Raw genomic sequence first — 25,853 nt, 5'->3', positions numbered from 1 at the left:
AGGGCTGCTCTCTCCGCTAGCCAGAAGAAAGAATGGAATCTGCAAAGTTTCTGGTTTTATTTAGGACTTTGAGGCTATACCTGGCCATACTCAGGGAGGTTATACCTGACTCTGAGCTCAGGGGTCAATCCTGGTGGTGCTCAGGGGTTACTATTTGGGGGGGGGTACACCCGATGACACTCAGGGGTTGCTCCTGGCTATGTGCTCAGAAATCGCTCCTGGATCAGGGGACCATATGGGATGCCAGGGGATCAAACCACAATTCGTCCTGGGTCAGCAGTGTACAAGGCAAACGGCCTACCACTGAGCCATCACTTTGGCCCAGGGGTTACTCCTGACTCTGGGCACAGGTATCCCTTCTGATGGTGCTCAGGGTCACTCCTGGTGATGTTCAGGTGTTACTCCTGATTCTGTGCTCAGGGATCACTCTCAGCAGTGTTCAGGAAGCCATATAGGATGCCAAGTACCGAAACAGGGTTGACCAGATATGAGGCAAATGCCCTCCACGCTATGCTATCTCTCTAGCCCCTGAACTACAAACTGGAAGAGGGAGAGAGAGTTTTGTAGGAGATTCATGCAGAGCAATAATCTTTATAAAACTCTATGGAAGGCTGGATTCAAGCTCCATAGGCTGAATGCAGCTTTGCAGGCAGGAGGCCAGGATCTGATCCCCAGTACCACTCAGGCCCCAGGAACACAGCGCCTAGATTAGCCCCTGAACACAGCCAGGTGTGACACAAATATCAAGAAAAAAAAAAAAAAAAAGACACAGAAAACAGAAAGCAGCTCTGAATTCATTCTCATGCTCATGGGACATGTGAGAAACCACAACTGGGGCGGCTGCAGCAGCCCGGAACGCGGATCTGGTTTCTCCAGTTCTGCCTCTGCGTTTTGGTAAACCTGGAAGCCAGAGCAGCCGCCCTGTCCCCTGCCGGTGCCAGAATCCACCTGCTGCAGGCCCTGGCACAAGGAACCACTTTCTTGCCTTTCACTATGAGGGAATCTTTGTGGCATGATTCACATAGAACCTACAGTTTTGTAGCCCCTAAATTTCAGGGCTGCCCAAATGTGCCCACTAAATCCAGGTGCTCAGCGGTAGCAAAGACTTCCATGGGTCCAGGGCCTCTCCCTGACCCCACCCACACTGGCCTGATGAGCTCGTGCAAAGCCTCACCTCCATCCCCCATAGAAAGAAGTAAAGGGAAGAGGGGCTACAGGGCATGGGGGAGTCACTGCACCCTCTGCCACATCTTACGGGATTTCTTGTGGGTGAGACTAATTTCTACATCATTTCACGCAATGTACAGGAGCTGGTCCAATTTCGAATGGTGAGAATGTGTGGATGATCTGACTCAAATTTCTCCTTCCTGGAAAAAACACTAACGCAACCAAGCAGGTTAAAATAAAAAACAACCCCCCCCCCCACACACACACATAATTTCCACAAACTATAGTAGGGGAATCTCAGCCCCAAGCTCCCAAAAACCCTCCATTAACAGGTTTCTCAGAGCTCTGAGATGAAGAAGAGGCCAAACTTCTTTGCATTTTCCAATTTGCCAAGATGAATATTCATGACTCTAAAATCAGGCATCCAATGAGAGTTATTTTTAACCTAAAGGAATTCCAAATCCTGTGCACAGATTGAGGTGCGAAGGTCAGGAAATTCATGGATGTTCCCTGTGTGTGAATGAGAGAAGGATTCCCGACCAGCTCTGCTTTCTCTTATTCTGGGTAGCTTTTGAATTTATCAGAGAGCTCAAGGCACAATTGTGCAAAGCATGGAGGATGGTTCTGCTGAACTTGGTTGAAGACAGACATTAGAGATAGCACAGCCTGAGCTCCTGGATCCTGGCCAGCTTACTGCCCTTGCTTGGCCTCAAGGGATCAAGTGGGTGCTGAGGAAGGATGGGCCAGGCCCCATGCCATGAGCTCAATTCTCCATACGGGGCAATTAACTGAAGCTCCATCCTTCCCATGTGTTGGTAGAGGCCTTTGGTCCTCATATTACCTTCTAAATATATGTCTCAATTGGTTCCTTTGGTTTACATGTGAAAAAGATGTTTCCCCATTGCCTCCTCACCTGGCCTTTTTCCCCTCCCCTTCGGGGTGGACTTTGTTTTTCCCAATAAAGGTTGATTTGCAGACCTGGAGGAGAAGCTGCCATCTTAGCTCATGGTTCCATGTGGTGGAGTAACTGGCTTGTGGGTGAACAGCTTGCGGTGTGAGTTTCTGGCTTCTACTCCTTCCCAACCGTGTATGGATTACTTCCTGCATTGGAATTGCTGCTGGACCTGCGTCTTTTGTCCTACCCAGACTTGGGGTATGGGAATCCCTCTCCTTCTCTGGAGATTGTGGAATGCACAACCCACCATTTTATACTCATGAACCCGGCAGGCTATGGATCATGGCCTCCCTCTATCCTTGAAAGCGAACGCTGATGCCAGGCCCACTGTGGTCATACCAGGAGTGTGTTGCATTAAATAATTAACGATGGGGCTGGATGGCAGTGGATTTCTCTCCGTGCCATCCCAGTCCACGTGGCTCTGCAACCTCCATGCAGTCGGCGAGTCCCAGGCCCAGGTGAAATCACTTACTCACAGTCAGGCGTCAGGAAGCAACAACTTTATTCAAGCCCTAGCCATCACGTGTGTGTGGCCTATTCATAACCTTTCAAGCACAGCAATATTTTGCTAGCCCTGCATCTTATTTTCTGTTAGCCATCTTCCCTTTGGGCTCCATGCTGGTCAAAGACCAGAACACAGAAACCCAGAAGCCAGAGCGCAAAGCAGCGCAGAAAGGGCAAAGAGCCAAAAGGGCCGAATTCCCTTGGTCCAAGCCTTATCTAACATTTCCAAGACCCCTCCCAGGAATGGGAGGGTCTCGCAGGTAAGGTTACACCTACTATCCGGTTCCCAAGACCCCTCCCAGAAATTGGTGGGTCTCAGGGTTTCAAATAGGTACACCCACAGAGTGTGTCACCTACATGGGAAAATCTGCTGCCTCTTCCAATTCCATGGACTAGCTCGCTTGCTTCTTTGCATCCACCAAGTTCCCAGGAGGTGAAGGAAGACACCCAAGCTCCCCCTGTTTACCTTCGAGTTCCTGTAAAATACACCCCACTGCTGTGGCTCATTAAACGCTGCTGGTTTTCCTTCACTGCCAGAGCACGTTCTCTTTGGGTGATTCGAGCCTGTGCACAGGCATGTTTAATGGATAATATGTGCCTCTAACATCTGCTCTCTGCAGCCCATTAGGCCTCCCACCTGCCTTCGCTCACTCCTTTCTCAACATCACTTCTGTTTGCTGATTCTGCTGAAGAACAAGCAGAAACAAAGTTGGCCTCTCTGCCACTCGGGCCAACACAAACGTTAAGGAATAGCCCATCTGGAGGGGCCCTACTGAAAGCAAAAGCAAACATTTCAAGGGACAAAAGGTTGGACGGGGCATAAAACAGGACCAGGGTGAAAGGTTCATGTCCAGAGCAGCAGTGGCCGCTGAACTCACTCCATGCTCACCCGGCCTTTCCCAGAAGAACTCCTAGGAGGATACCATGGTGTGACTTCGAAGGGGACAATGGGACAGGTATGAGGCCGGAAGTGGGAGCAGGAGAACTCCCTGAGCACCCAGCAGGAGCCCCAGGAAATCCCAAATTGCTTCTATCTCAATGCACATTAGAGCATCGATCTGTACAAGGAAGCAAATGAGGCTCATTCCCCAGCACTAGTAATTAGAACCTTCTTCTAATTGAATTTTACAGCTGGAAGAAACTCGGCAAATTAGCCCAGCGAGACCAACATGCTGTGGTGGTAGTAGTGGTGATAGTGGTGTGTGTGTGTGTGTGTGTGTGTGTGTGTGTGTGTGTGTGTGTGTGTGTGTGTGTGTGTCCTCATCTCCTCCACCCTTCCTGCCTGAAGAGAACTCCACCATAGACACCACCTCTCCTGGCTCTCCCCGTGAGTAGGAAAGAGTCATTGAACAGAGATACTACTGAATGACCTCCTTCATCAGGAACAATCATATTTTTGTTTGTTTTGGGGCCACACCCCACTGTGCTCAGGGCGTAAGGCTTGTCTCTGTGCTCTGGCCCAGTTTTGGGGCCATTTGTGGGTCAGTAATCAAAATAAGATTGATTAGCCAAGAGCAAGGCAAGTGCCGTAACCCCTGCACTGTTTATCTGGCCCCGTGAGACAATAATATCTACCCATTTGGGACTTTCTCCTTGTGTTGATCTCCCTGGACACTCCAAACCCAGAACTATCTCTGTAGCCCCTCAGAAATACTGGACTGTGTTGGGGCTGGAGAAATAGCACAGTGGTAGGGTGTTTGCCTTGCGCGCACCTGATACAGGATTGATGGTGATTCAAATCCTGGCATCCCATATGGTCCCCTGAGCCTGCCAGGAGTGATTTCTGAGCGCAGAGCCAGAAGTAACCCCTGAGCGCTACTGGGTATGACCCTCCCCCCAAAAAAAGAAGGAATACTGGACTGGGGCTGACAGTAGGCCATGGAGGTACCTTTTCCCCAGGTCTGATCCCCAGTACTTTGGGTTGGTCCTTCTGCAACAGCCCCAGGTGTGGTACTGCTACTACCTGAGCACTGTGATGCTGAACTGCTGCCCCAGTTGACTCAGAATTTCATGGAGGGAGCCCCTGGGCCCCCAAACAGAGCCTGGGTGTCCAGGCCTTCCCAGAGAGGAGCAAGGGGAAAAAACACTGAGCAGTACATCAAGAGACTTCTCCATGTTGATTTGTATCAGTATTCTTTTTCTTTGTTTTGAGGCCACACCCAGAGGCACTCAGGGGTTAGTTACTCCTGGCTCTGTGCTCAGAAATTTCTCCTGGTGCTCAGAGACCATATTGGATGCCAGGGACCCAACCTGGGTTGGCCACATACAAGGCAAATACCTTCCCCCACTGTGCATCGCTCCAGCCCCAACTTGTATCAGAGGTAAGAGAACACAGATTCAGATTCAGATACCACTCAGACCCCGTTGCTCCAAGTCACTACCCTAAAGGTGCAGCCAGCCCATTTTAGGGGGACCCCCGGCTGAGCCCAAGAGCAAGAGCACTGGTTCTGCTGCCCCTCTGGCTTATCAAGAAGCAAAGGAACATGTTTATACTTCACTTCATTCTGAACAAAGTGACGCTTGTGGATGCGTGGGTAATAGTGTGTTTTAAGGGCTCTACCTCAGCAGATAAAAGTTGATCCATTTCCTATGGTCTCTGTCATTGGGCACTTGGACAAGTTATAATTTAAAAATTGGCCAGCTCACCGTGTGTTCTTTCTTCTGTTCTCAGGAAGTGTGACAAATAGGGCCTGAAGAGAAAGTACAGTAGGGAGAGCATTTGTCTTGCATGAGGCCAACCTGAATTCAAGCCCTGACATCCCTTATGGTTGGTCTCCTAAACCTTGCTGGAGTTAATTTCTGAGCACAGAGCCAGGAGTAACCCCTGAGCATCATTACCAGGTGTGGATCAAAAGCAAAAAGCAAAACAAAAGGACAACATCTCTACTCTCTCTCTCTCTCACTCACTCTCTCATGTTCTATTATTGTTTTGAGCATTAAGCAAAAGCATCAGCTGCTCTATTTCCGGGTGAATGATGGCAAAAAAAAAAAATCATAGATTTGGGCACAACAAACTGAAGTCAAGCCCCCTCTTAGGGCTGAGTTGGCAGCACGTCTGTATCATCCAGCTAAGCCCAGGGGGTCCAGAGAGTCCCCACAGCTGGCTCATGGAGCAAGCGAGGCCCCAGAAATGAAGCTTACACACACACACACACACACACACACACACACACACACACACACACACACACACACCAGGCTGAGACCTTACAGGAAGGCAAGAAGCTGACTCCCAGCCATGCTGAGAGTTTCAATTCGCTTGTTTGAACACACAGGAGGCTACAGTCTTGTAGGATGGATATGACTTGGGAAGTGAGTCAGTGAAACCCCTTCTGTGCTCACACCACTTTCAGTAGGAGTTTAGGGTGCTCTTCTCCAGGGAGAAAAAGTGAGATCTGAGCTAGTTCCTAGAAGGAACTACTTTTAACTAACAAGTCGTATGTGTGTGTGGAGACGGAACATTCTCCCTCCCTAGTCCCGGCATGATCTAAAATCCCGCTACGCTGTTTCCAACCACTTCGGAATCACTGGCATTTTCTGAACTCATCCACACTAGGCTCTGCCTGTTTCTGGGGGGAATGCACTGTCAACTGCGTTTGCACTGGTTCTCTAGGGCCACACTAGGGGCGGCGGGGAATGGGGTGGTGGTGACAGCAAGAACGCTGTGACCAGGCCGGGAGGAGCAGGGTGCATGATTTTTTTTAATATAATTTTTATTTTGATCGTAGTGGTTTACACATTGTTGACAATAATATAACAGGTTCACATTTACATAAAATCAGGGGGGTTCCCATCACCGATTTGTCCTCCCTACACCTCCGTTCCTGTCCTACCTCCCATATCCTCCTCCCTCACCCCCAGGGCTGCGAGAAATTGTGGTCCCCTCTGTACCTAGCTTACTACTTAGTAGTCTTGGTCTTGGTGCCTCCCTTCTTTCCCCCTCTAACTGGGAGGAAGGACTACATAGTTCAAGTTATGTGGTTTTATTTGAAGAAGAGAAAAGTGATAAACTGGGGGAAAAGTCTAATATGCCGAAAATGGGGGGAATCCTTCTAAAGGCTCTCATCGTCAGTTTAAGAGATGAAGGAGAAAAAGAAGGTGAAATACCCCAACAGTATAAAAAGAAGAGTCAAATATCCAGTGAGCACTCCAGTGATAACGATAGGCACCACAAAAAAAAGCCATGGTCTTGAGTTAAAAAACATGGCAGAGCACCTAAAGAAAGAAAAGAAAAGGAAAAAATATATAAATATAAATGGGGACAACAACTTCAATAACCACACCAAAGCAAAGAAATCAACAAAACGTAGATAGGTAAATAAAAATAAAAATAATAATAATAGGGCCCGGAGAGATAGCACAGCGTTGTTTGCCTTGCAAGCAGCTGATCTAGGACCAAAGGTGGTTGGTTTGAATCCTGGTGTCCCATATGGTCCCCCGTGCCTGCCAGGAGCTATTTCTGAGCAGACAGCCAGGAGTAACCCCTGAGCACCACCGGGTGTGGCCCAAAAACCAAAAAAAAAAAAAAAAAAAAAGAAAAGAAAAAAAAGAAAAAAATAATAAATGAAGAAAAAATATAAAAGATAAAAATGTGGGCCGGGCGGTGGCGCTGGAGGTAAGGTGCCTGCCTTGCCTGCGCTAGCCTAGGACGGACCGCGGTTCGATCCCCCGGCGCCCCATATGGTCCCCCAAGAAGCCAGGAGCAACTTCTGAGCGCATAGCCAGGAGTAACCCCTGAGCGTCACAGGGTGTGGCCCAAAAACCAAAAAAAAAAAAAAAAAAAAAAAAAAAAGATAAAAATGTTTTGTGCTTTTTGCCTTTTTTTTCCCCTCCTGCACTGGCACAGTAAATATTGGGGTCATTCGAAAAGGAATTGACTTGGCCTTAGAGCTATGGGGTTTCTCCACCCTTGGGGTATATTGTCACGGGGTTAACTATAGACTCCGTTCAGGTTCGTTTACTCTATCGGTGGAGCTTTCGTGGTGTTTGGAAAACTTCTGCTCCATCTTGGGTGATGAAATAAGACCTCTGTATCTATAGATCTCAGTATCTGCACAGGTCCAGGAGTGAGACTTATGATGAAGTCTTTCTTTATGGTTCTAGAAGTTCTGTTCCCTCAGTGTCATTTTAATCCATCTTCTGTGGTTGGTGGTCTTGGTCTTTGCACTGATCCTAGGATGGAACCTAGGATAGCGTCTTTCATTGTGTTTCCAGAAGCCCCATTCCCTTGCAATTGTCTCTGCCGGACCTTTGGAACTGAGGATCATGGTTATTGTGCGGGTCATAGTTCAAACCCTAGACTAGGGCTTTTTTTATTGGTCTCAAGATATATTCAGTCCAGTCATGGTTCTAGCAGCCAGCCATTTGTAAATCGCGATCTTGGCTTTTGGACTGACCAAAGGGTGACAAGTCTTCTGATTTTGGTGAGGTAGGATAACCTGTTCTTAGGTCAAGTTGTTCCCATTTTCTTTGTTGTCAGGATATCATATTAGAGCTGGCACTTGTTGGTGGCCCAGCGGTATTAAGGATGTCCCGGATGGTATTTGTTTCCTGTAGCTGTTGTGAAGAACTGTGTCGATTCTATGTCTGGGATCCAGGGTTCAAGGCTGGATGGATGGTGTCTAATCACCTGAGGTCTAAGTTGGATCCACTTGACATATTTTCAAGGTAGGAGATAGCCCTGTATTGTAAACAAGTATGAGTTCTTATCTCTAGTAGATAAGAGCTCTTTTTTATATGTAAGATGTCCCCTTTTTTTAGTGTGCCTTTGCAGGGAGAAATGGTGCTACTTTATATTGTCGGTGCATTTGGGGCTGGACAGAGAAGAAAACAGAAACAGGTCACACATCCAAACAAGATAAAATTAGGAATAAAAGTATATGTGCTCACATATGTATACATAGAACAAACATTTAAAAAATGAATTAACAAAATAATTAAAGGAACCATGTGATGCATGAGACTACCTTACTTTTGGGAAAAAGCAGGTAAAGAGGTGGTGCAATACCGGTCTTATACTTATGTTGAAAGTATAGGTTTCCCCATTGTCTTTTGGGATTTTCTTGTGGTGTGTGGGTTCCCAGGCACCTTTCCATCACTCCCCCTGACCTTCTTGAGATTGGCAAAGGATTTGCAGCAGGGAGGTCTTGTAGGAGTTCTTGCATTGGGGATACTTTTAGAGCTAAGTCCGGTTTCAAGTAACAGTCCACCGTAGGGGGATTTGGTAGGGAGGGGGATACATAATTTTTAAAGCCCAGCTGTATCCCCTGAATAGCGTCCATGTAAACTGTGCCCCAAGTGGTCTTGGTGAAGAACTTTCCCTCTGCCTCCCCCATGGACCACCTGACACCATGAACACCTTGGCCTCAGCATGTCCATCTTGACCCCCATCAAGGGGAATACAGGAGATTTTCTTTCACCCCACAGCAGCGTCCAGCTGCCCATGATGTCAGCCAAGCCTGCCCCGCCCCATGTGGGCTCTGAGGTGACAGAGGGCCTTTCTTTCTCCCAAGGGCCACCCCCTCTTCATGCTCAGGAAGTGGCTCCCCTCAAACACACACACACACACACACACACACACACACCAGCCCCATTCTGGGAAACTCGGGGCAGACAGCAAGGAGGAATGGGGTGTAGGGTTGAACACTTGCACTTGGGAGTTTGATATAATGCCTGGGCCTGGCCCCCACGCCCACATCAGCACCCCCCCCCCCAGGAAATGCCATTTCCTCTTCCAGGAAGCAAAGGCACAGGGCGCTTCTGAGCAATACCCTGCTTAGCCAGAGCCAGAGCTGGCCAGATGAAGCAACAGAGGCAGCAGGAGGATGGGGTGCAGGGTTCAGGGGTTCAGGGGGAGGAAAGGGGGTGCAGGGGGAGGGAAGAGGCTGCCCCCCAGCCCAGGCAGCTCAGATCTGACAAGTGGGGCTTAGAGCAGAGAGCCACCAGGACTGCCATTTTGCTGGCTCCAGGACCCCAGGTGATGGGGGGATTTGAGGATTGTAGGATTTGGGGATGCAAATAAGTCATGAGCAAGAGAGAGGTGGGCTGTAGAGGGCCTGATGGTCGATGCTCAGATGCTCAGGTGCTACTGGTTTAGAACCTAGCCCTGGCCCCTTCTTCCCAGGGGTGTCCTTTTGAACAAGCCGCCCTACCTCTCAGATCTCAGAACCTCATCTTTAAAGAGATGCTGTGGGGGCGGCAGTGAGGATTCTGGGGTGCTCTCTCCCACTGCAGGGGGGGAGGAAGAGAAGCTTCAAAGGAAGAGCATGCAGCCAGAGCTCAAGCCCAGCACAACAGGCCCTGAAACCTCAAAGCCAGTGTCGATGGCTGATCATCTACATCTTCTGCATTTCATCTCCTCAAGCAGTGAAAGACACAGAAACGGGAGCAGAGTGGGGGCCTCTTCCTGATCTGGCCACCATAGTCCTCACTTTTCTGCCACATGCCAGGTTTAAGGAGAACTGGAGCAAAATTAGAAGGTTCTCTATGAGTCTTAAAGACACTCACAGGGGATTTCGTGGGGGACAGTTCTGGCCCTGGACCCAGGCATTAAAATCAAGTAGCCACCAAGTGGGGACTGCAAACCATGAGTGGCCAACCCAGGCTTTCTTTCAGACCACACCTGTCACCTCCTTCTTGCAGAAACCTTCCCAGGGATGTCCAGATCTGCTGGGCTGGGCTGGTGAGAATGAAGGGAAGTTGGTCTGCTAGCCGCTAGTCAGCCTCACAGACAGGAGACTGTCTTTCCCTGGAGATGTGTCCACCCCACTGGCGGTGTGCAGACAGCCCTGTGAACACCCTCGATAGCCTGCAAAGTACCCCCCAGAACTAGTTCCTCCTTCAAAGAGAAGACAAGCTCAGTCTGGTCCAGCCAAGCCCATGTGCACTGTCAAATATATACTGCCCAGAGCCCAGCTCCTTCACATCTTTCCATCTTGCTCCCTCTAAATAAATAAAAGGGGAGTTACCTCTAAATAAGATGTCTTGGGACATTGTAGCGACATGGAGTTTCCAAATAAAAGCCTTGTTCTAATGATGCATGTGATAAAAGGGTTCATTCACCCAGTGCCTGTGACCCTCCCAGGTCAGTTCCCCCTTTAGATTTGGCTACAAGCGCCCTTCCAGGTCCTCCTTTTGTTTGTACCCCGGTGGGATAGTGGGTTGCGGGGGTCCAGGCAAGTTTCCAGGAGCTCAGCAGCAACATGAGAGCCTGGACAGGATGAGGATGGAGGGAGGGGCATGAACCTAGTGCTTTGTAGGGCTGGACCAGAAAGGGCGTGGCCTAAGGTGGGCGGGGCTTAGAGAAGGGGCGGGGTCTATGCTGATAGGGGCGGGGTCGGAGAAAAGTCTGGGCGTGATGGGGTGAGAGCAGGAGGGATGGGCGGGACATAGGCGGGGCCTTGTAGTGGGCGTGGCTTTCCCGGGGCGGGGCGGGGCGCGGCGGGGGCCGTCGGGCCGGGACTCACGAGCGCCCCCTGGCTGCCCTGGTCGCGGCGCACACCCCGCCGGCCGCCGAGCGCGCCACGGCCCGGGCCCCGGGAGCAGCGGCTGCAAAGCCAGGTGGGTCGGTGGGCGCGGGGGGCACCCCGGGGAGATCGGGGCCGTCGGGTCGGCCCCCAAGCCTTGCAGGGAAGGGGAGAGGGAGAGGGGGCCGCCAAGGGGAGCCCGGTGAAGCGGAGAGCTCACGGGCTTTGGGACGGTCCCTGCGCGCTTTGGGGCGCGTGCCAGCCACGGGCGGGGACCCGGGCGCATGCCATGGGGAAGGGTGGCATTGGGAAGTTTGTGCTTCTGGGGCGGACTCTGTCTGCAGGAGACAGGCGGGCACCGGGGACCTTGCCTGGCAGAGACCTTGCACCTGTGCCGGGCTTGGGGAACCCAGCATCGGTGCAAAGGCTTTGGGGTGCGCCCCGCCGTGCGCCCTGGAGAAGGGTTCCTGCCGGGCACGTCTCTGGGGGGCCGCCCTAAAGTGAGTGCAGGCGGTCACCTTGTCCGCTGTGCAGCTGCGGGCAAGCGGAGTGCAACGAGGAGCATCCTCTCCCCAGATCCTTTACAGCTGGGAAACCCCTTGTCAAAAAATTGGGTACCCTCCATCTGCACCCCAGGCCCGTGTCCCCGCTGCACGCGCCTCCAACCCTGTGCTGGGCACAGGAAGACCCGCTGGACTGGGTCAGGGACGTCCAGAGGACCCACGGGCTCCCCCAGAGCAGCACCACCCACTTAGGGGTGGTCCCCCAGTGACCTCCTGGCCCTTGGGCAGGACCTGGGATGCCCCATCTTGCCCCCCCGAGGCTCCCGGAGGTTGTAAGATGGCAGGCAGCGGATGCGATCCTTCTAGAAAGGCGGTCTGGGGGCAGGAGGTGAGACTGGCTGAGATGGCGCTGCATAGCCCAGATGGTTGCTTTGTTGGGGCAGGTGCTGCTCATTGCATGCCTGGCAGTGCACACACACACACACACACACACACACACACACACACACACACACACACACACACACACACGCACGCACGCTGTGCCCCCCACCCCAGACCTGCACTGGGCCCAGATGGGGGTGCCTGGTGACTTTCCGTGCCTGCATCCCTGTGCCCATATGCCCTGCCCATTTCTGCCCGAACTTCGCTCCGGACCCGAGTCCCCAGTCGCCATCCCCGCTTCCATTTCAGCTCTGCTCTGGAATTCCCTTAGAAACTTTGCAATTGGAAGTTTTGGGTGCAGGGGACAGAGGGGGTCAAGCCCTTTGCCCTGTGCTTTGTTCTTCATACTTCCACCCTCCTGGGTGTGGACTTACAGTGGGTCCGCTGGAGCCTGGGCCCTTGGCCTGGGACCCCTGCCTATTCTGCAGCCACCAAAGGGCCTTGGGCCAGTGTGGGGTGGGCATTTGCTGGGATCTCTCTCTTTAGTTGTAAGTCTCAGAATCTCCCAGACACGTGCTCCTGGGGTCCCCTGGTCCTCCTGAAGGAAAGGACTTGAGCAGTATTGACTGCGAGTTTCGGAGGGCAGCCTCAGTGCACAGCACCCAGTCATTTCTAGAAAGGTCCATCCTGCCAATGGGCAACACCACTCTGCTATGGAATTGGCAGTTTCTGCAGTAGAATTCCGGGGTCTTAGTGGAATGCCCAGGATTGTTGTTGGCATTTATGTGGTCAGGGGACAGACCGGTAGCTACCTCAGGAGCAAAGCTCCACAAATCTCCTTAGAAATTCGCAGTGGCTTTCTGATGCTAGGAGACTTGCTTTTCTGGAAACGGAGTTAGGCAGCTTCTGTGTCCCGGCATCCTGGTTCAGATTGGTTGGTTGTGTGGTTTGCCCTGACTAGGTTCCTGGTAAGTTCATCTGAAGTCACTGTCGTGAGGGCCTGTGATTTCAGACTTTTTTTTAAAGCTGGTTTCAACTATTTTTTAAGACAATTCTACAAGTTATTTAAAATTAAAAGTTGGTGTAATGTTGAAAAATAACCGAGGCCAGAGGCAAAGTACAGTGGGTAGGGCATTTGCTTTGCATGCAGCCCACCTGGATTCCATCCCCAACATTTCATAGGGTCCCCCAAAACCTGCCAGGAGAGTTTGCTCAGTATAGAGCCAGGAGTGATCCCTGAGCACCGCAGGGATAATATAGATAAATGTAATATTTATATTTACATAAATATAAATATAGAGCACACAGATGTATATAAGCATGTGAGTTCACATTTACATAAATTTTGACTGGTAGAGGCTCTACCAAATAGTGCTCAGACTTAGGGGCCCAATTGATCTCAGCAAAAAAGCCTGATGGTTCAGCACAGGTGCAGGAGGATGCAGTGTTAGTCGGGTCCTGCAGTACCAAGTGGGGGGGGGGGTTCCAGACTAACCCTGAGGGGTTGAGTGTCTCAGTGATGCTGCAGTAGGGATGCTTGGGATGGAACCCAAGTTGGTAGTTTGCTGGGCCTGCACCCTCAGTGACCCACTTACCTCTCAGCCCCCACCCTTACATGCTCAGGACCAAAAACCACAGTTGTCATCAAAAGCAGAGACAGCCACCATGGTGCCATCCAAGCACAACTTTCTGTCCCCTTTGCCCCGGATTTGAACCTGCCTCATTCTGCTCCAGCTGCAGTGCTCAAGCCTACCATTATGGGAAGTTCACACTGAGTAGGCCAGAGGGGGCGTCTTGGTGGCCCTGAACATGCCTCTGCCCACAGGCTGGGAGTCTGTCCTTGCCAGGCCAAAGAAATGGGACTTGAAGGTGGCAGGAATCCCTGAGTCTTGAGTGGACACAGCTGCCCATGTACTACAAGATTCACCCCTCTGTACTGTGGGCACCTCGCTGATGCCCACAGTGTCAGGGCTGGCAGCGAAGCATGGTTTGATGAATTTTGATGGGTCCATGAACAACCAGGAATAAGACAATGACTTTGTGTTGTTTTGATCCCAAACATCAGGGCTCCATTAGACTTCTCCAAAAACTTCTATGAGTGAGGACTTACCACTTGGGGTCCCCCCACCACAGAATGCTAGTCCCTGAGGATGCCAGTCACATGTACTGAACCCCCAGAGTCTGTTTCTGCACCCCAACCCAAGGAGGGTTTTCTTTCAGGAGGAAGAAGCTCTTCATGGTCATTGGTTTGGGAACAGGGTTCCAGCAGTGCTAGAGCTGACATGCTGTTACTGCATCACCACCCCACAATGTGCCACCCACCACCCTGGACCCTCTGTTTTTATGCCCAGTATGCCATGCGCCTTGCCAGGCCCCATCATTCACTCTACCAATGCCCATTGGGTAGACCCCATTTCCAGGGTGCTGCTGTGAGCCAGGTGGGCCTGGATCCCGGGTCACCCTGCCCTGACATTGACAGCAGATGCCAGAGCTCTGCCATGAGGAAATGGGAGCAGAGTTCACCCTGTGGCCTGCAGGGACCCTGCGATGACCCTTCACCTGCTGGACTGCGCAGGTCCCGTGGGACAGATCTGGAAGACGGTCTCCCCAGCTCAGCCTCTGCCTCCTTCCAGCACTGCTATAAGACTTGAGGCCTCCCTTCCCTGAATTCTCCATCACTGGCTGTAATACACCTCCACATTCTTGACTGCTTCCTCTTCATTCTCTGGTGCTCCCCAACATTCTAGGATCTCTGGTGCTCCCCAGATTTTCTGCTGCCCCCCCACATTCGAGTTTCCACTACACTCTGATGCTCCCACATTACAAGTGCTCCCCACACTTTGGTGCTCACCATTCTGATGGTCCCCCACATTCTTGGGTATTCCCCCCATTCTCTAGTGTTTCCCACCCTCTGATGCTGCCTGGCATTCTCAGGTCTCCTCCACAGTTTTGGATGCTTCCCTAATTCTTGTGTGCTTCCCTACATTTTCCCAAGGAGCTGTCACCCCATCCTCTCTATGTTCGTCCACATTCTCAAATGCTCCTCCAGACTCTCAGGTGCTCTCCCCCCGCCCCACATTTTCCCAGAGAGCTGTCACTCCACTGCCTTTGTTCCTGAGAGGATTAACTGGATAGCATGACAGTGAAGCTGATTATGGAAGAAGGAACAGATAGACCTGGAGACAAGGTGGCAGTGGGACTTTGCTGTTGGGGGCCCTGGTTGTCCCAAGCAGAGCATTCCCAAGTGCCCTTCCCCTGCCTGCCAACACCCAGAACACCCCCAGCAGCAGGCATAAGGCCAATCCCCTGAGAAATGTGAGAGCCACCGTGATTCTCGCATTCTCCAGCAGATTACGAGGTCACCAGGGGCAAGCAGGCGCACGGGCGGAGCTGGGCGCTGATTTCAGACTCAAATGTCAAGGTTCACAGTTATAGGGTCTTACTTTGGTGTCATGTGCATGCTGGCCACCAGCTGCCATGAACCAGTCCCAGTCTGTGACTGATCTGGGTGCCCAAGAGCACAGTCCAGCTGGGCATGATTCTCTCCATCACCCACCTTTCCCTCCCCTGCTGTCCCCTGCTGACGTCTCAGTGGAGAAGTTGCTGGTTTGATCCGGCCTGGCTGTGGGGGTTTCTCCCCACACAGGGACCCTCTGTGCATATCTCTCTCTTCCTGACCCGCCCTCCTGTGGGTACAGGATAGGCTTGCAGGCTTTCCTCCCTTTCTTTGCCATGGCCGATGGTGTTCCCTGGTGCAGATAAACCACTGTGTGTGTGTGTGTGTGTGTCTGTGTGTGTGTCTGTGTGTGTGTCTGTGTGTGTGTGTGTGTTGTGCACGCATGCGCGCATGCGCGTACATGGTGCTGACAGGTTCCAGGCACATTTGGGGTTCTGTAGCATCCAGAGGACCCTGGAGCAGAGTCACTGGATTCTTCGGAATTTCTCTTTACGGTTCTGTCCAACTGTCTCTCACAGAGCCTATCTATTGGCCTGTTCACACCTCCCTTTATCTGTCTACATTTAAGGCCCTCTGGCTGAGGTGGCACCTGAGGTTCTGTTTGTGTTTGTAATGGAGGACGACAGGACCTGCTATGCACGAGCACAGGCCCCAGGTATCCCAACCATGGTCCAGCCAGTTCTCTGCCATTCTTAGCATGTTGTTTGTTTTGTCTTGGGGTCACACCCAGCTATGCTGAGGGCTACTTTTGCTAGGGAGTCTCTCATGGCAGTGCTTAGCGGTCCAGCCAGTGCTGGGACTTGAACCCAGAGCCTCAGACATGCAAGATGTGGGAGCCACCACTGGGCTCATGGCTGACTTCTCTGCACATTCTCACGGGATCATTGTCGGGCCTTTGAGTACGCGTTTCTCCTCCATTCACTGTCCTCCTGAGACTTTTCTTTGCTGTGCAGGACATGGTGGCTCTGGACTGTCCTGTTTTTTGTGCTTTTCTGTCCTCGCTGTTGGCATCAAGCCTAATACATCCCTGGATTTCAGGAATACACTGCATTTTCTCCTATATATTTTACTATCCCTCCTCTGACATCCAGTCATCCGAATCCAGTCCTGAATTCACTTCTGCATGAACTTCCATTTTTTGCTGGCAGCGATTGTGTTTCCGGCACCTTTTGTTTGTTTTGTTGTTGTTACTGTTGTTATTGTTGTTGTTTTGGTTTTTGGGCCATAACTGGCAACCTGAAGTTTCTCCTTCTGCACTCAGGAATCACTCCTACCAGGGACAGGGATATGGAGATATGGGGATCGAACCCAGGATGGCCACATGCAAGGCAAATGCCCTACCTGCTTTACTATTTCTCCAGCCCCGCAGCACCATTTGTTTTGTTTTGTTTTTTGGGTTTTTTTGTTTTTTGTTTTTTTTGGGGGGAGCACACCCGGCGGTGCTCAGGGGTTACTCCTGGCTATCTGCTCAGAAATAGCTCCTGGCAGGCACGGGGGACCATATGGGACACCGGGATTCGAACCAACCACCTTTGGTCCTGGATCGGCTGCTTGCAAGGCAAACACAGCTGTACTATCTCTCTGGGCCCACAGCACCATTTGTTAAAGAGGCTTTTCCTTCCTCCCTTGTGGATTCTCAGTTCCTCTGTGAAATATTCATTAATAAAACCTAGCCTTGATCATGGGCAACCCGGGACTAGGAAAACCAGCAAGTAAGCCATTGAGGCATCTCTTGACTACTCTTTCTTTGGGAAGAAAGACAACAAAGAAGGGCTCCTGTGGTAGCGAGTCTCAGTCCCCCAACACCCCACTTGCCACACCTGTGCAGCCAGGGACCAGGTATTGGTGTCATGAACCAGGGTCTTCATGCACCATGTCACCAAGATGGGGAATCCTGTTGGGCTTATGGGTACAGACCTCTAGCGCCAGGCCCTCCCCTTGCAGCTGCATTCCCATGGGGTACCCCAAGCTCATATCCTGAGGAGACTGAGGTGTCAAGTAGGCATTTCTGCTCTTACCAGCATGATATCCTTCCCTCTGGACCTTCCTTTCAAAGGAAACAGATGGAGGTGCCCATGGGGGACTGATAGGCTCAGGAAAGAGCAGTTGGGACCCTCCTCACACCTATGATGGGGTCTGACTATCAAGGAACCACTGGAAATGCCCCATTGGCCCCAAAGTGCCCATCTAGAGCTTTTATCCACTCCTTCCCCAGGTAAGGGATTCCAGCTCATGCCTGTGTCTGGGCCTGCAAGCACCCGAGACCCCCTGCCCACAGCCCCAACCCGGCCCCCACTATCTAACTCACTCATCTTTCCTCTTGCCATGATCTTGATTGAGAGTATCTGCACTTGCCTATGTGTCGCAGAAGCCAGACTTTGCAGACTAGGAGGGCCACTGCCTCCACCGTCCCTGAGACATGCTCACTGTACCTTTCCCCTTGTGTGAATGGCATGTCTTCCTCTACACTACACGAGGGGAGCTAAGTTGCCCTGTGGGAAACAGATTCAAGACCATTTACGGGAGCAAATCAGGATAAGCTTGTCCTGCAGCTGAGCCCCTTCTGGGTTCCTTCGTCCCTCAGCAGGAAGGGATAGACAGACGGTCCTGGCAGCCTCGCTGTGTAGCTATTCCCAGCAATGAAGGGACACGCAGTGTCTAGAATCAACTTCCAGACACCTGAGTTCACTTAGGGGGTCCCAGACATGACACTGGCTTTGAAAACAATCACTCAGCAGCCTCTGAAATCCACCTGCTTTAGGGGAACTAACAGAAAGTGCCCCCATATTATTCCTGGATGGAGCCCTCATCCAGCCTCCCAGGGGTGGCATCGACCCCTCTGGGAAGCATCACGCTGGTCTGAGCACAGTGTGCTCCATCATGGAGTAGGACCTTGAGTGGCACAGATGGTAAGTCCTATAATGCTGGGGGGGTCTGGGCTTTGAGCCAAGCAGCAACAAAGGCCAAAGGAAGGCCCTGTGACTATCCTCCCCCCACCCAAGGAAGAGATGGCCCTGTGGATACCCACAGGAATGGGGTGCAGGGAGCCCCATTCTGAACTGAGCTCAGGATTTGCACAGCTGTGGCTTCTCTGCCCCGCTCCGCTGCACCGAGCCACATTCCATGTGGGCACAGGCGAGCGTGACTCCGTGCTCTTTCCCAAGGGACCAGCGTATCTGTCCATGCCACTTGCTCTGGCAGATGTGGTCCTGGGAACAGCGGGATGCCACCCTGTGGTGGGCAGAACCCTGGGAGGCTGGAGCCCTTCCCCTCCACTGCCCACTTCCCTGGTTCCCTCTTTTATTCCAGAATCCTGTATGGGGCCACTGCTCTTTGTCTCTCTGTGACTCAGCATCATCTACCATGGTCATTTCCCCCTGTAGGTCTCTTCCATGCCACCTGTGTGCTCAGAAGGCCTGTGCGTGTCTGTGAACCTCAGTGCTTGGGGACTGAGGAGGAGGGAAACTGCACATATAGGGGTGCAGTGGGTGGAACCATCTCTGTGCCTCTTTGGGGCAAAATGTAGTCTGTCTATTAAGTTTAACCATTTTTACCTATTCAAAAAAAATTTCACACTGAAGTAAAACAGGACCCTAACACAAATAGAAGATTCATGCACTCATACAAGAATCAAAAATCGGGCCCGGAGAGATAGCACAGCGGCGTTTGCCTTGCAAGCAGCCGATCCAGGACCAAAGGTGGTTGGTTCGAATCCCAGTGTCCCATATGGTCCCCCGTGCCTGCCAGGAGCTTTTTCTGAGCAGACAGCCAATAGTGACCCCTGAGCGCCTCCAGGTGTGGCCCAAAAACCTAAATAAATAAATAAATAGAATCAAAAATCACTCATGCATACTCACAGATCCACACATTCACAATTCACAGAGATTCACACACTGAACACTTGTCCAGAGAAATTCACAGATACCCTCCCAGACTCACACAGAAAGACTCGTGGGGATTAGCACACTCAGAAGCACAAGACAGAGTCGGTCTTAGATTTGGTCCCACTTGATCATGAGGCTGTGACAGTCCCATCTTCGTCCCAAGAAAGCAGAATATGGATTCTTGGCTCTGGGAAGCACTTTATCCCAGCACAAGGGAGCTGTGGGACTCTGCAAGTGGCCCAAATCTTCTGAGAAGTGGACACATGCATATATGTGTCTATGTGTGTGTATGTATGTCTGTGAAGGAAAACCCTGTGTGCCGGCAGATGTCCGAGCGGCCACAGCCCAGCTGCTGAGTACCCAGCCCTGGACACTCATAAATAGCCTGGGGAGGTTTGGTGGTGTCATGTTTAACTGCCACCAAAATAGACTCTCTCCTCACTCACTCACTTCCTTCGGACCCACTTCAGCAGGAGCTAACGCAGGGTTGGGTAGTGTGGGCTTCTGGCTCAGCTGCCCCGAAGTCTGCTCCAGGCTGGGGGGTACCACAAAGGCACCCTTCAGGGGTTCCCAGCGAGCAAAGGGAAGGAAGCGTGTCTACCCCGACGGCTGGCGCAAGGGTGATAAGCCAGGCGGGTGAGGGCACCCCGGTCACTGTCCACTGTTGCTTGGCAGGAAGCGACCATGTCTCCGTTCCTCCGCATCGGCCTGTCCAACTTTGACTCTGGGACCTGCCCGCCAAGCCAGGGACAGGCAGTGAGCCCCTACTGCGCGGTGCTGGTGAAAGAGAGTGTGGATGCAGGTGAGTGGGTGGGCAGGAGCAGGGTGCAGTGGGCAGGACGTGGGGGTCAGGAGGGCTCAGGGCTCCAAGGGCATCAGCTCCCCCAGAGTCGGGAAACGAACAGAGAGGCAGCACAAGGGTGTCTGGTGGGGACTGCAATGCCGGCTATGGGCAAGGACGGTCATGTTGGGGCTCAGAGACGATACAACAGAATGTCCCCACGTGTGACGCCTGATTCTGAGGGGTTCACCCAGGCTTCATCCCACTGGCTGTGGGTAGACGGAGCACAGTGAGGCTAGAACCCCGACATTCCTTTCAGGGTTGATGAGTTTGCTAAGTGGGGCCAGAGCAATAGCACAGTGGGGAGGGTGTTCACCTTGCTTGCTGCTAACCTGAATTCCATCCCCGACATCCCATAGTGTCCCCCACCCCTCTGATCACTGCCAGGAGTAACTTCTTAGAGCAGAGTTCAGGAGTGACTGAACACTGCCAGAGGTAGCCCCAAAGCGAACAACAACAAAAAGACTCTTTTGCTGAGCATGTGTGGTCCTGAGCTTGACCCCTGGTTCCCTCATATGAACCAAGTGGGGTCCTGGCAACTCGGCCACCTTCCACCTTTCATGCTAGTTTCTGGCTATGCCTTGAGGGTCCATGTTCAGGAGATATGGGAATGTCACAGCCCAGAATACGGATCTGGGAAGAGCATGTGGGGGCCACAGCGAACAGGGTGCAGGCCTTGGTGGATGTCTGGCTGTCGAAGAGCAGGGGCTTGTGCCGACCACAGACATCGCAACAACACAAGGATGACAACAGGAGAGGGAGGGGAGGGAACTGCTGACCGTGCTAACACTGCAAACAGTGAACCCTCATCGAGCAGAATTTTATGGGAAAGCTTGGTGCTAATGAGGTTTTGTTTTTTGTTTTTGTTTTTCTTTTCTGGGCCAAACGTAGCAGTGCTCAGAGATTATTCCTGGCTCTCTACTCAGGAATCACTCCTGACAGGCTCTGGGGACTGTATGGGATGCTGGGGGTTGAACTTGGGTTGGCCATGTACAAGGCAAATGCCTTCCCTGTTGTGCTGGCCCCCAAGCTAATGAGTTATTATTTATTATACTTCCTGATAACTTGGAAATAGCCACTTTGGCTGGGAATCACCAGTTACCTCCCTATGGCTTAGTCCTGGTCTCTGTATTATTATTTGGGGGCCACACCCAATCAGGGTCATTCGTGGTAGTACCAGCAATTGAACTTGGGTTCCTACAGGCACTGGATGTGTCCTCGTCCTTGACCCTGTGTCTACTCTCTGCCCTTCACAGGGTGTAGCCCTGAGGATCCCCTCAGACCTCACAGTGAAGTCTTTGTGGCCTAATTGGGGTCTCAGGGATAGCCCTGCTGACAGTGCAAGAAGACGGACTATGTCCAGCCCAGGTTACACTCCCTCTGGCTTCCACACAGGGTGGACCTTACAGTTGTAACTCTGGGGCTCTGAGATCCACTGTGGCCTCCCCCAATTTCCTCCCCATGCCCGGACGGACCCCTGTCTGTACCTCCTGAGTCTGCCGCAATCAGACTGCTCCCTACCCCCCACCCCCGCACCCAGGTCCGCTGAGACCTTTCAAATGTCAGTGAGGCTTTGAAGGCCGAGCTCAGAGCCGCTCCCTGGCATCATCCCTAAGTCCCGTGCCAGCCCCACCCGCTGGCATTGCCACCACCCACCAGTGAAGATAGTGCTGTGCCTTTGAACTGGGCTAACAAGGACCTTATATGTCCGGCAGGATGTAACCTCCCTCACACACACACACACACACACACACACACACACACACACACACACACACACACATGGTTCTGATAAATGGCCGGCCTACATCTAACAGCTTTAGGGTGATGTCTCTGGGCATGAAACAGCTTCAGGCATGAAGCTGCCTCCTCCAGATTTCATGGGGGTGAGCACAAGGCAGGGGTTGCACCAGCCAGAGCTCTTTGGGGGCCATAGATAAGCCAGGGGAGACTGCAGGAAGACTGCATGGAGCTGTGAGAGTCGTTTTCTGGACTCAGCTCTACTCAACACCCATCATGCCAGTAAAAGTCTGCCCTACCTCCCAGTACAAGCCAACCGAGCCCCGCATATCCAGGCTCCCCGACCACTAGCCCCAGACCCGCATAGACTGCAGCCCTCTCAGACCTGGCCCATCCGAGCTGTGGTAGCACTGGATCCACCACATGACCCTTGTCACAAGTAGCAGAGACCTTGAGCACTGCTCCGAAGCGATTCATTCACACTGGCAGGCACTTCCGGAACTGTCCCGTGGACATGCACTGCAGGTGGCTCCCACTGGGATGTCTCCTACGACAATCTCTACCAACAAAAAGGTCCTGCTGCCAAATTGCGATGCCATGCTTTAGCTGGGCACATCCGCTCATGTGGGCGCTTTAGCACAGCTGTTGGATGCAGGGAAACGTGTCACAGCAGCATGGTCAAGTGTTAGAGACAAAGCTGCGTAGGATGGCATTGCCCGGCCTATTTGTGATTTCTTTCCCATTCTGGGGGCTCAGAGCTGCATGAAGGGGTCTCCTCACACTGCCTTGCCTGCTGAATTCTGGACCCTCCTTCCTGCCTCAGTGGCTTCCCGCCCCACTTGGATTAAGATATGCCCTTTGTGGGTTTCCAGGTGCTGCTGTAGGAAGTGTGACCCTCCCTCCATGAATTTCGGGACTCCTAGTGTGTGGCAGGTGACACTCTCTTAGTGGCCTAATCATACATGCTGCTTATTACCTTGTTTTATACCAGCCACCCATCAGCAGGACACAGCTTTGGGACTCTCTGCCTTTCCAATGAATGGGCAAGCATAATCTCAGGGGGACAGACACTGTCCCAGCAGTGCAGGCTCAGGGCAAGGTCTGCACCCTCCATTCCCTTGACCCTGAGGCTCAAGCACAAAGTATAAAGCCCCCCAAGATCAAGCCTACCTGTAGTATTTGGCCCCTCAGCTCCCAGCTCAGCCCTGTGGCTGTGGGTCAACACCATCTTGGTCTGTGGTAGCAGGAAGATGAAGGCTTCTGGGTCCGGACCAGGCCACTGAAGTAATGGCAGCTATTGTGTTTGTGTGGCCAGAGGGCGGGCAGATGTACGTGCAGAGAAAGCCGACCATGTACCCACCCTGGAACAGCACCTTCGACGCGCACATCACCAAAGGCCGGGTCATGCAGATCATGGTCAAGGGCAGGAACGCCGACCTCATCTCTGAGACCACTGTGGAGCTGGCCTCGCTGGCCGACAGGTGCCGAAAGAACAATGGAAAGACGGAGATATGGGTGAGAGCTCGGGCCCTTCCCCAACAAGGCACCCTGCTTTGGGGGTGGAGGGGGGCCATCAAAGAGACTCTCCCTTCCAGGGCACCTGTCGACTCCAAGGCCTGTGACATGCACACGTTCTCTTGTGGTAGGAGACTTTTGTCAGCTTTCAGGGGACTGTGCTGGGCTTGATGGCAGTGTCCTAAGGAGGCATCAGATTTGGCACTTTTGAGAAAAGAATAGGTGGGGAAGGAGTGATATACCGTGGGAAGGGCATATGCCTTGCACGTGGCAACCCAGGTTCCATCCCCAGCATCCCATATCATCCTCTGAGCCTGCCAGGAGTGATTCCTGAGTGCAGAGTCAGGAGAAACTCCTGAGTGCTGCCAGGTGTGGCTCAAAAAGAAAACAAAAAATAGAAGATAAGGAATGAGGAATTTGCCCCATTTCTGCAGTCTGTCTGCCCTCTCTCTCATTTCGGCCATCTCTCAGTCCCATCTCTCTGTCCTGTTCCTATTTATCTCTTTGTCCCATTTCTGCCATCTCTCTGCCCTGTTTCTTTCAAACTAGCCCTCGCCCACTTCCAACTTTTTTTTTTGAAACAGCCCCTGCAGAGCAGAAGGCAGGTTTTGGCCCCTCTGGAGCATTGCCAATGACCCTTTCTCTATTTTTAATCTCAAGGTTGCACTTGATCTCTGTGTGGGCTTTTATTTTATTCTTGACGGGGCTTTTCCTAGTTGGTTTTGCCTTTTGGGGCACCTTCAGAACCTGTTTCACTGGTGACCCTTCCTGCCCTTTCTTACTTATCAAGATCTGTTTGTCTTTCTTTGTGGTGAGGAGCTGGAGCTGGGGTCCAATCCAGGGTCCCATGAGCAACCTCACACCCCTGCCCAAGTCCACAGGACTTGTGCTATTTAGGGAACCCAGTAGATGGGAGAAGCTGATGTTCCTGGATCCTAGGAAAATCCTATTTCTTTGTTTTGTTCATCAGAAAATATTTCTGGGGCCAAAGTGATAGCACAGTAAGGAGGGCATATTATATTTTGCACGGGGCTGACCTGGGTTTGATCCCCAGCATCCCATAGGGTCCCCTGAGCTTGCCAGGGGTGATTCCTAAGCACAGAGCCAGAAGAAGCCCTTGACGCTGCGGGTGTGACCCCAAAACCAAAACAAATAAACAAAACATTAAATGAGAAGTCCAAAAGAATAATTGCTCAAATCATCCTTAGTTCTCTTACTTTTTTTTTGGGGGGGGGTCACACCCGGCAGCACTCAGGGGTTACTCCTGGCTCTGCATTCAGAAATCACTGCTGGCAGACTCGGGAAACCATATGGGATGCCAGGATTCGAATCACCATCCTTCTGCATGCAAGGCAAACTCCTACCTCCATGCTATCTCTTTGACTCAGTTCTTTTACGTTTTAGCTACATTTAAATCTGTTTTGAGATTCAGGGATACACCTCAATGGTGAGGGGCACAAGTAGGCTGAACTTGTTTGAACCCCTCCCCAACAGTACCAGGCCCAAAGAGTGCTGCTTCCCCTAAGCCTAACACAGAAACATCCAGCCTCACTGGCCAAATATCACTAAAACTGGCCCCAGGGCTCCTGAACATTACTTGGAACATACCATTACCTCCCCCAAAGAAATGTGCTTTTCATGTGGGAACATAGCTCAAAGAACTATGCTTGTAGTTCCAGAGGATAGAAACCTAAATAAGAAATGTTTTCCCAATCTTGTCAGGATCTAAATCCATTGAAAATTTGCAGTCACCTTTATTTCTGCTCTCATTTCAGCCACTTCCTTAATTATCCCAATATGAATGTGTGCAATATTTGTTAAACACAGCAAACTGTAAGCAAACAGACTAATGCTGCCTTCCTAAGACTTCCCTTAGAACCAACCACTAGCTTGGTAGGAACATCATCTTTCTGAAGCACTACAAGCAAAACTTTAACCAAACATTTTGTGAATGCATAACATAGGAGTTCATCTTTCCAAACTGATATTTCCCTATCCTACCACTTTTCAGCTGCCCTGTCAACTAAACCAGCAAATTCTATTTAGCTACATAGTAGCATTATCTAATTTATCTAAACTAATCTGACTTTAAAAAAAAAACCAATGGCTGTATCTGCAAAATAATAAATATTATAAAAAATAAATACACAAAACATTTCTCAAGTCTGCCTTTCAATCAGCAGGGACCCCCCACCTACTTTGATGTGCATATGTTCTCTCAGGGACCACCAGGGACCCCAGCCCCTCAGGCCACCTGTGGCCTTATCCACAGGGACCCCACTTGAGGTAGAACATCCCAGGTTCAATGATGCCTTTGAGAAAGGGTCCCTCTCCCACACCCCTTCCCTTCTCCTTGCATCCCAAAGCTAGGGCAGATCATCTTGGGACCTGCAGGCCCCCTGTTCTCCCCACTGAGAGGACCCCCTCCGGCTACCTCA

General features: G+C 51.6%; 2 protein-coding genes across 2 annotated transcripts in view; both read left to right on the top strand.

The window, feature by feature from the left end:
• Nucleotides 1-25,853, top strand: part of ANKRD16 (ankyrin repeat domain 16) — a 256,684-nt gene that overhangs the window by 22,753 nt on the left and 208,078 nt on the right. The gene's annotated exons all lie outside the window — the stretch shown is intronic.
• PRKCQ (protein kinase C theta) overlaps nucleotides 11,139-25,853 on the top strand; it is a 34,008-nt gene continuing 19,293 nt past the window's right edge. Inside the window, exons 1-3 of the mRNA XM_049776304.1 lie at nucleotides 11,139-11,185; nucleotides 19,995-20,121; nucleotides 23,216-23,415. Of these exons, the coding sequence (XP_049632261.1) occupies nucleotides 20,004-20,121; nucleotides 23,216-23,415 (318 nt within the window). The 5' untranslated portion in view covers nucleotides 11,139-11,185; nucleotides 19,995-20,003. The remainder of the gene's footprint in view (nucleotides 11,186-19,994; nucleotides 20,122-23,215; nucleotides 23,416-25,853) is intronic.

The sequence above is a fragment of the Suncus etruscus genome, chromosome 7 (assembly GCF_024139225.1).
Source record: "Suncus etruscus isolate mSunEtr1 chromosome 7, mSunEtr1.pri.cur, whole genome shotgun sequence".
Lineage (NCBI taxonomy): Eukaryota > Metazoa > Chordata > Mammalia > Eulipotyphla > Soricidae > Suncus > Suncus etruscus.
The sequence above is the reverse complement of the archived record's forward strand: the minus strand, read 5'-3'. Positions and strand labels throughout refer to the sequence as shown.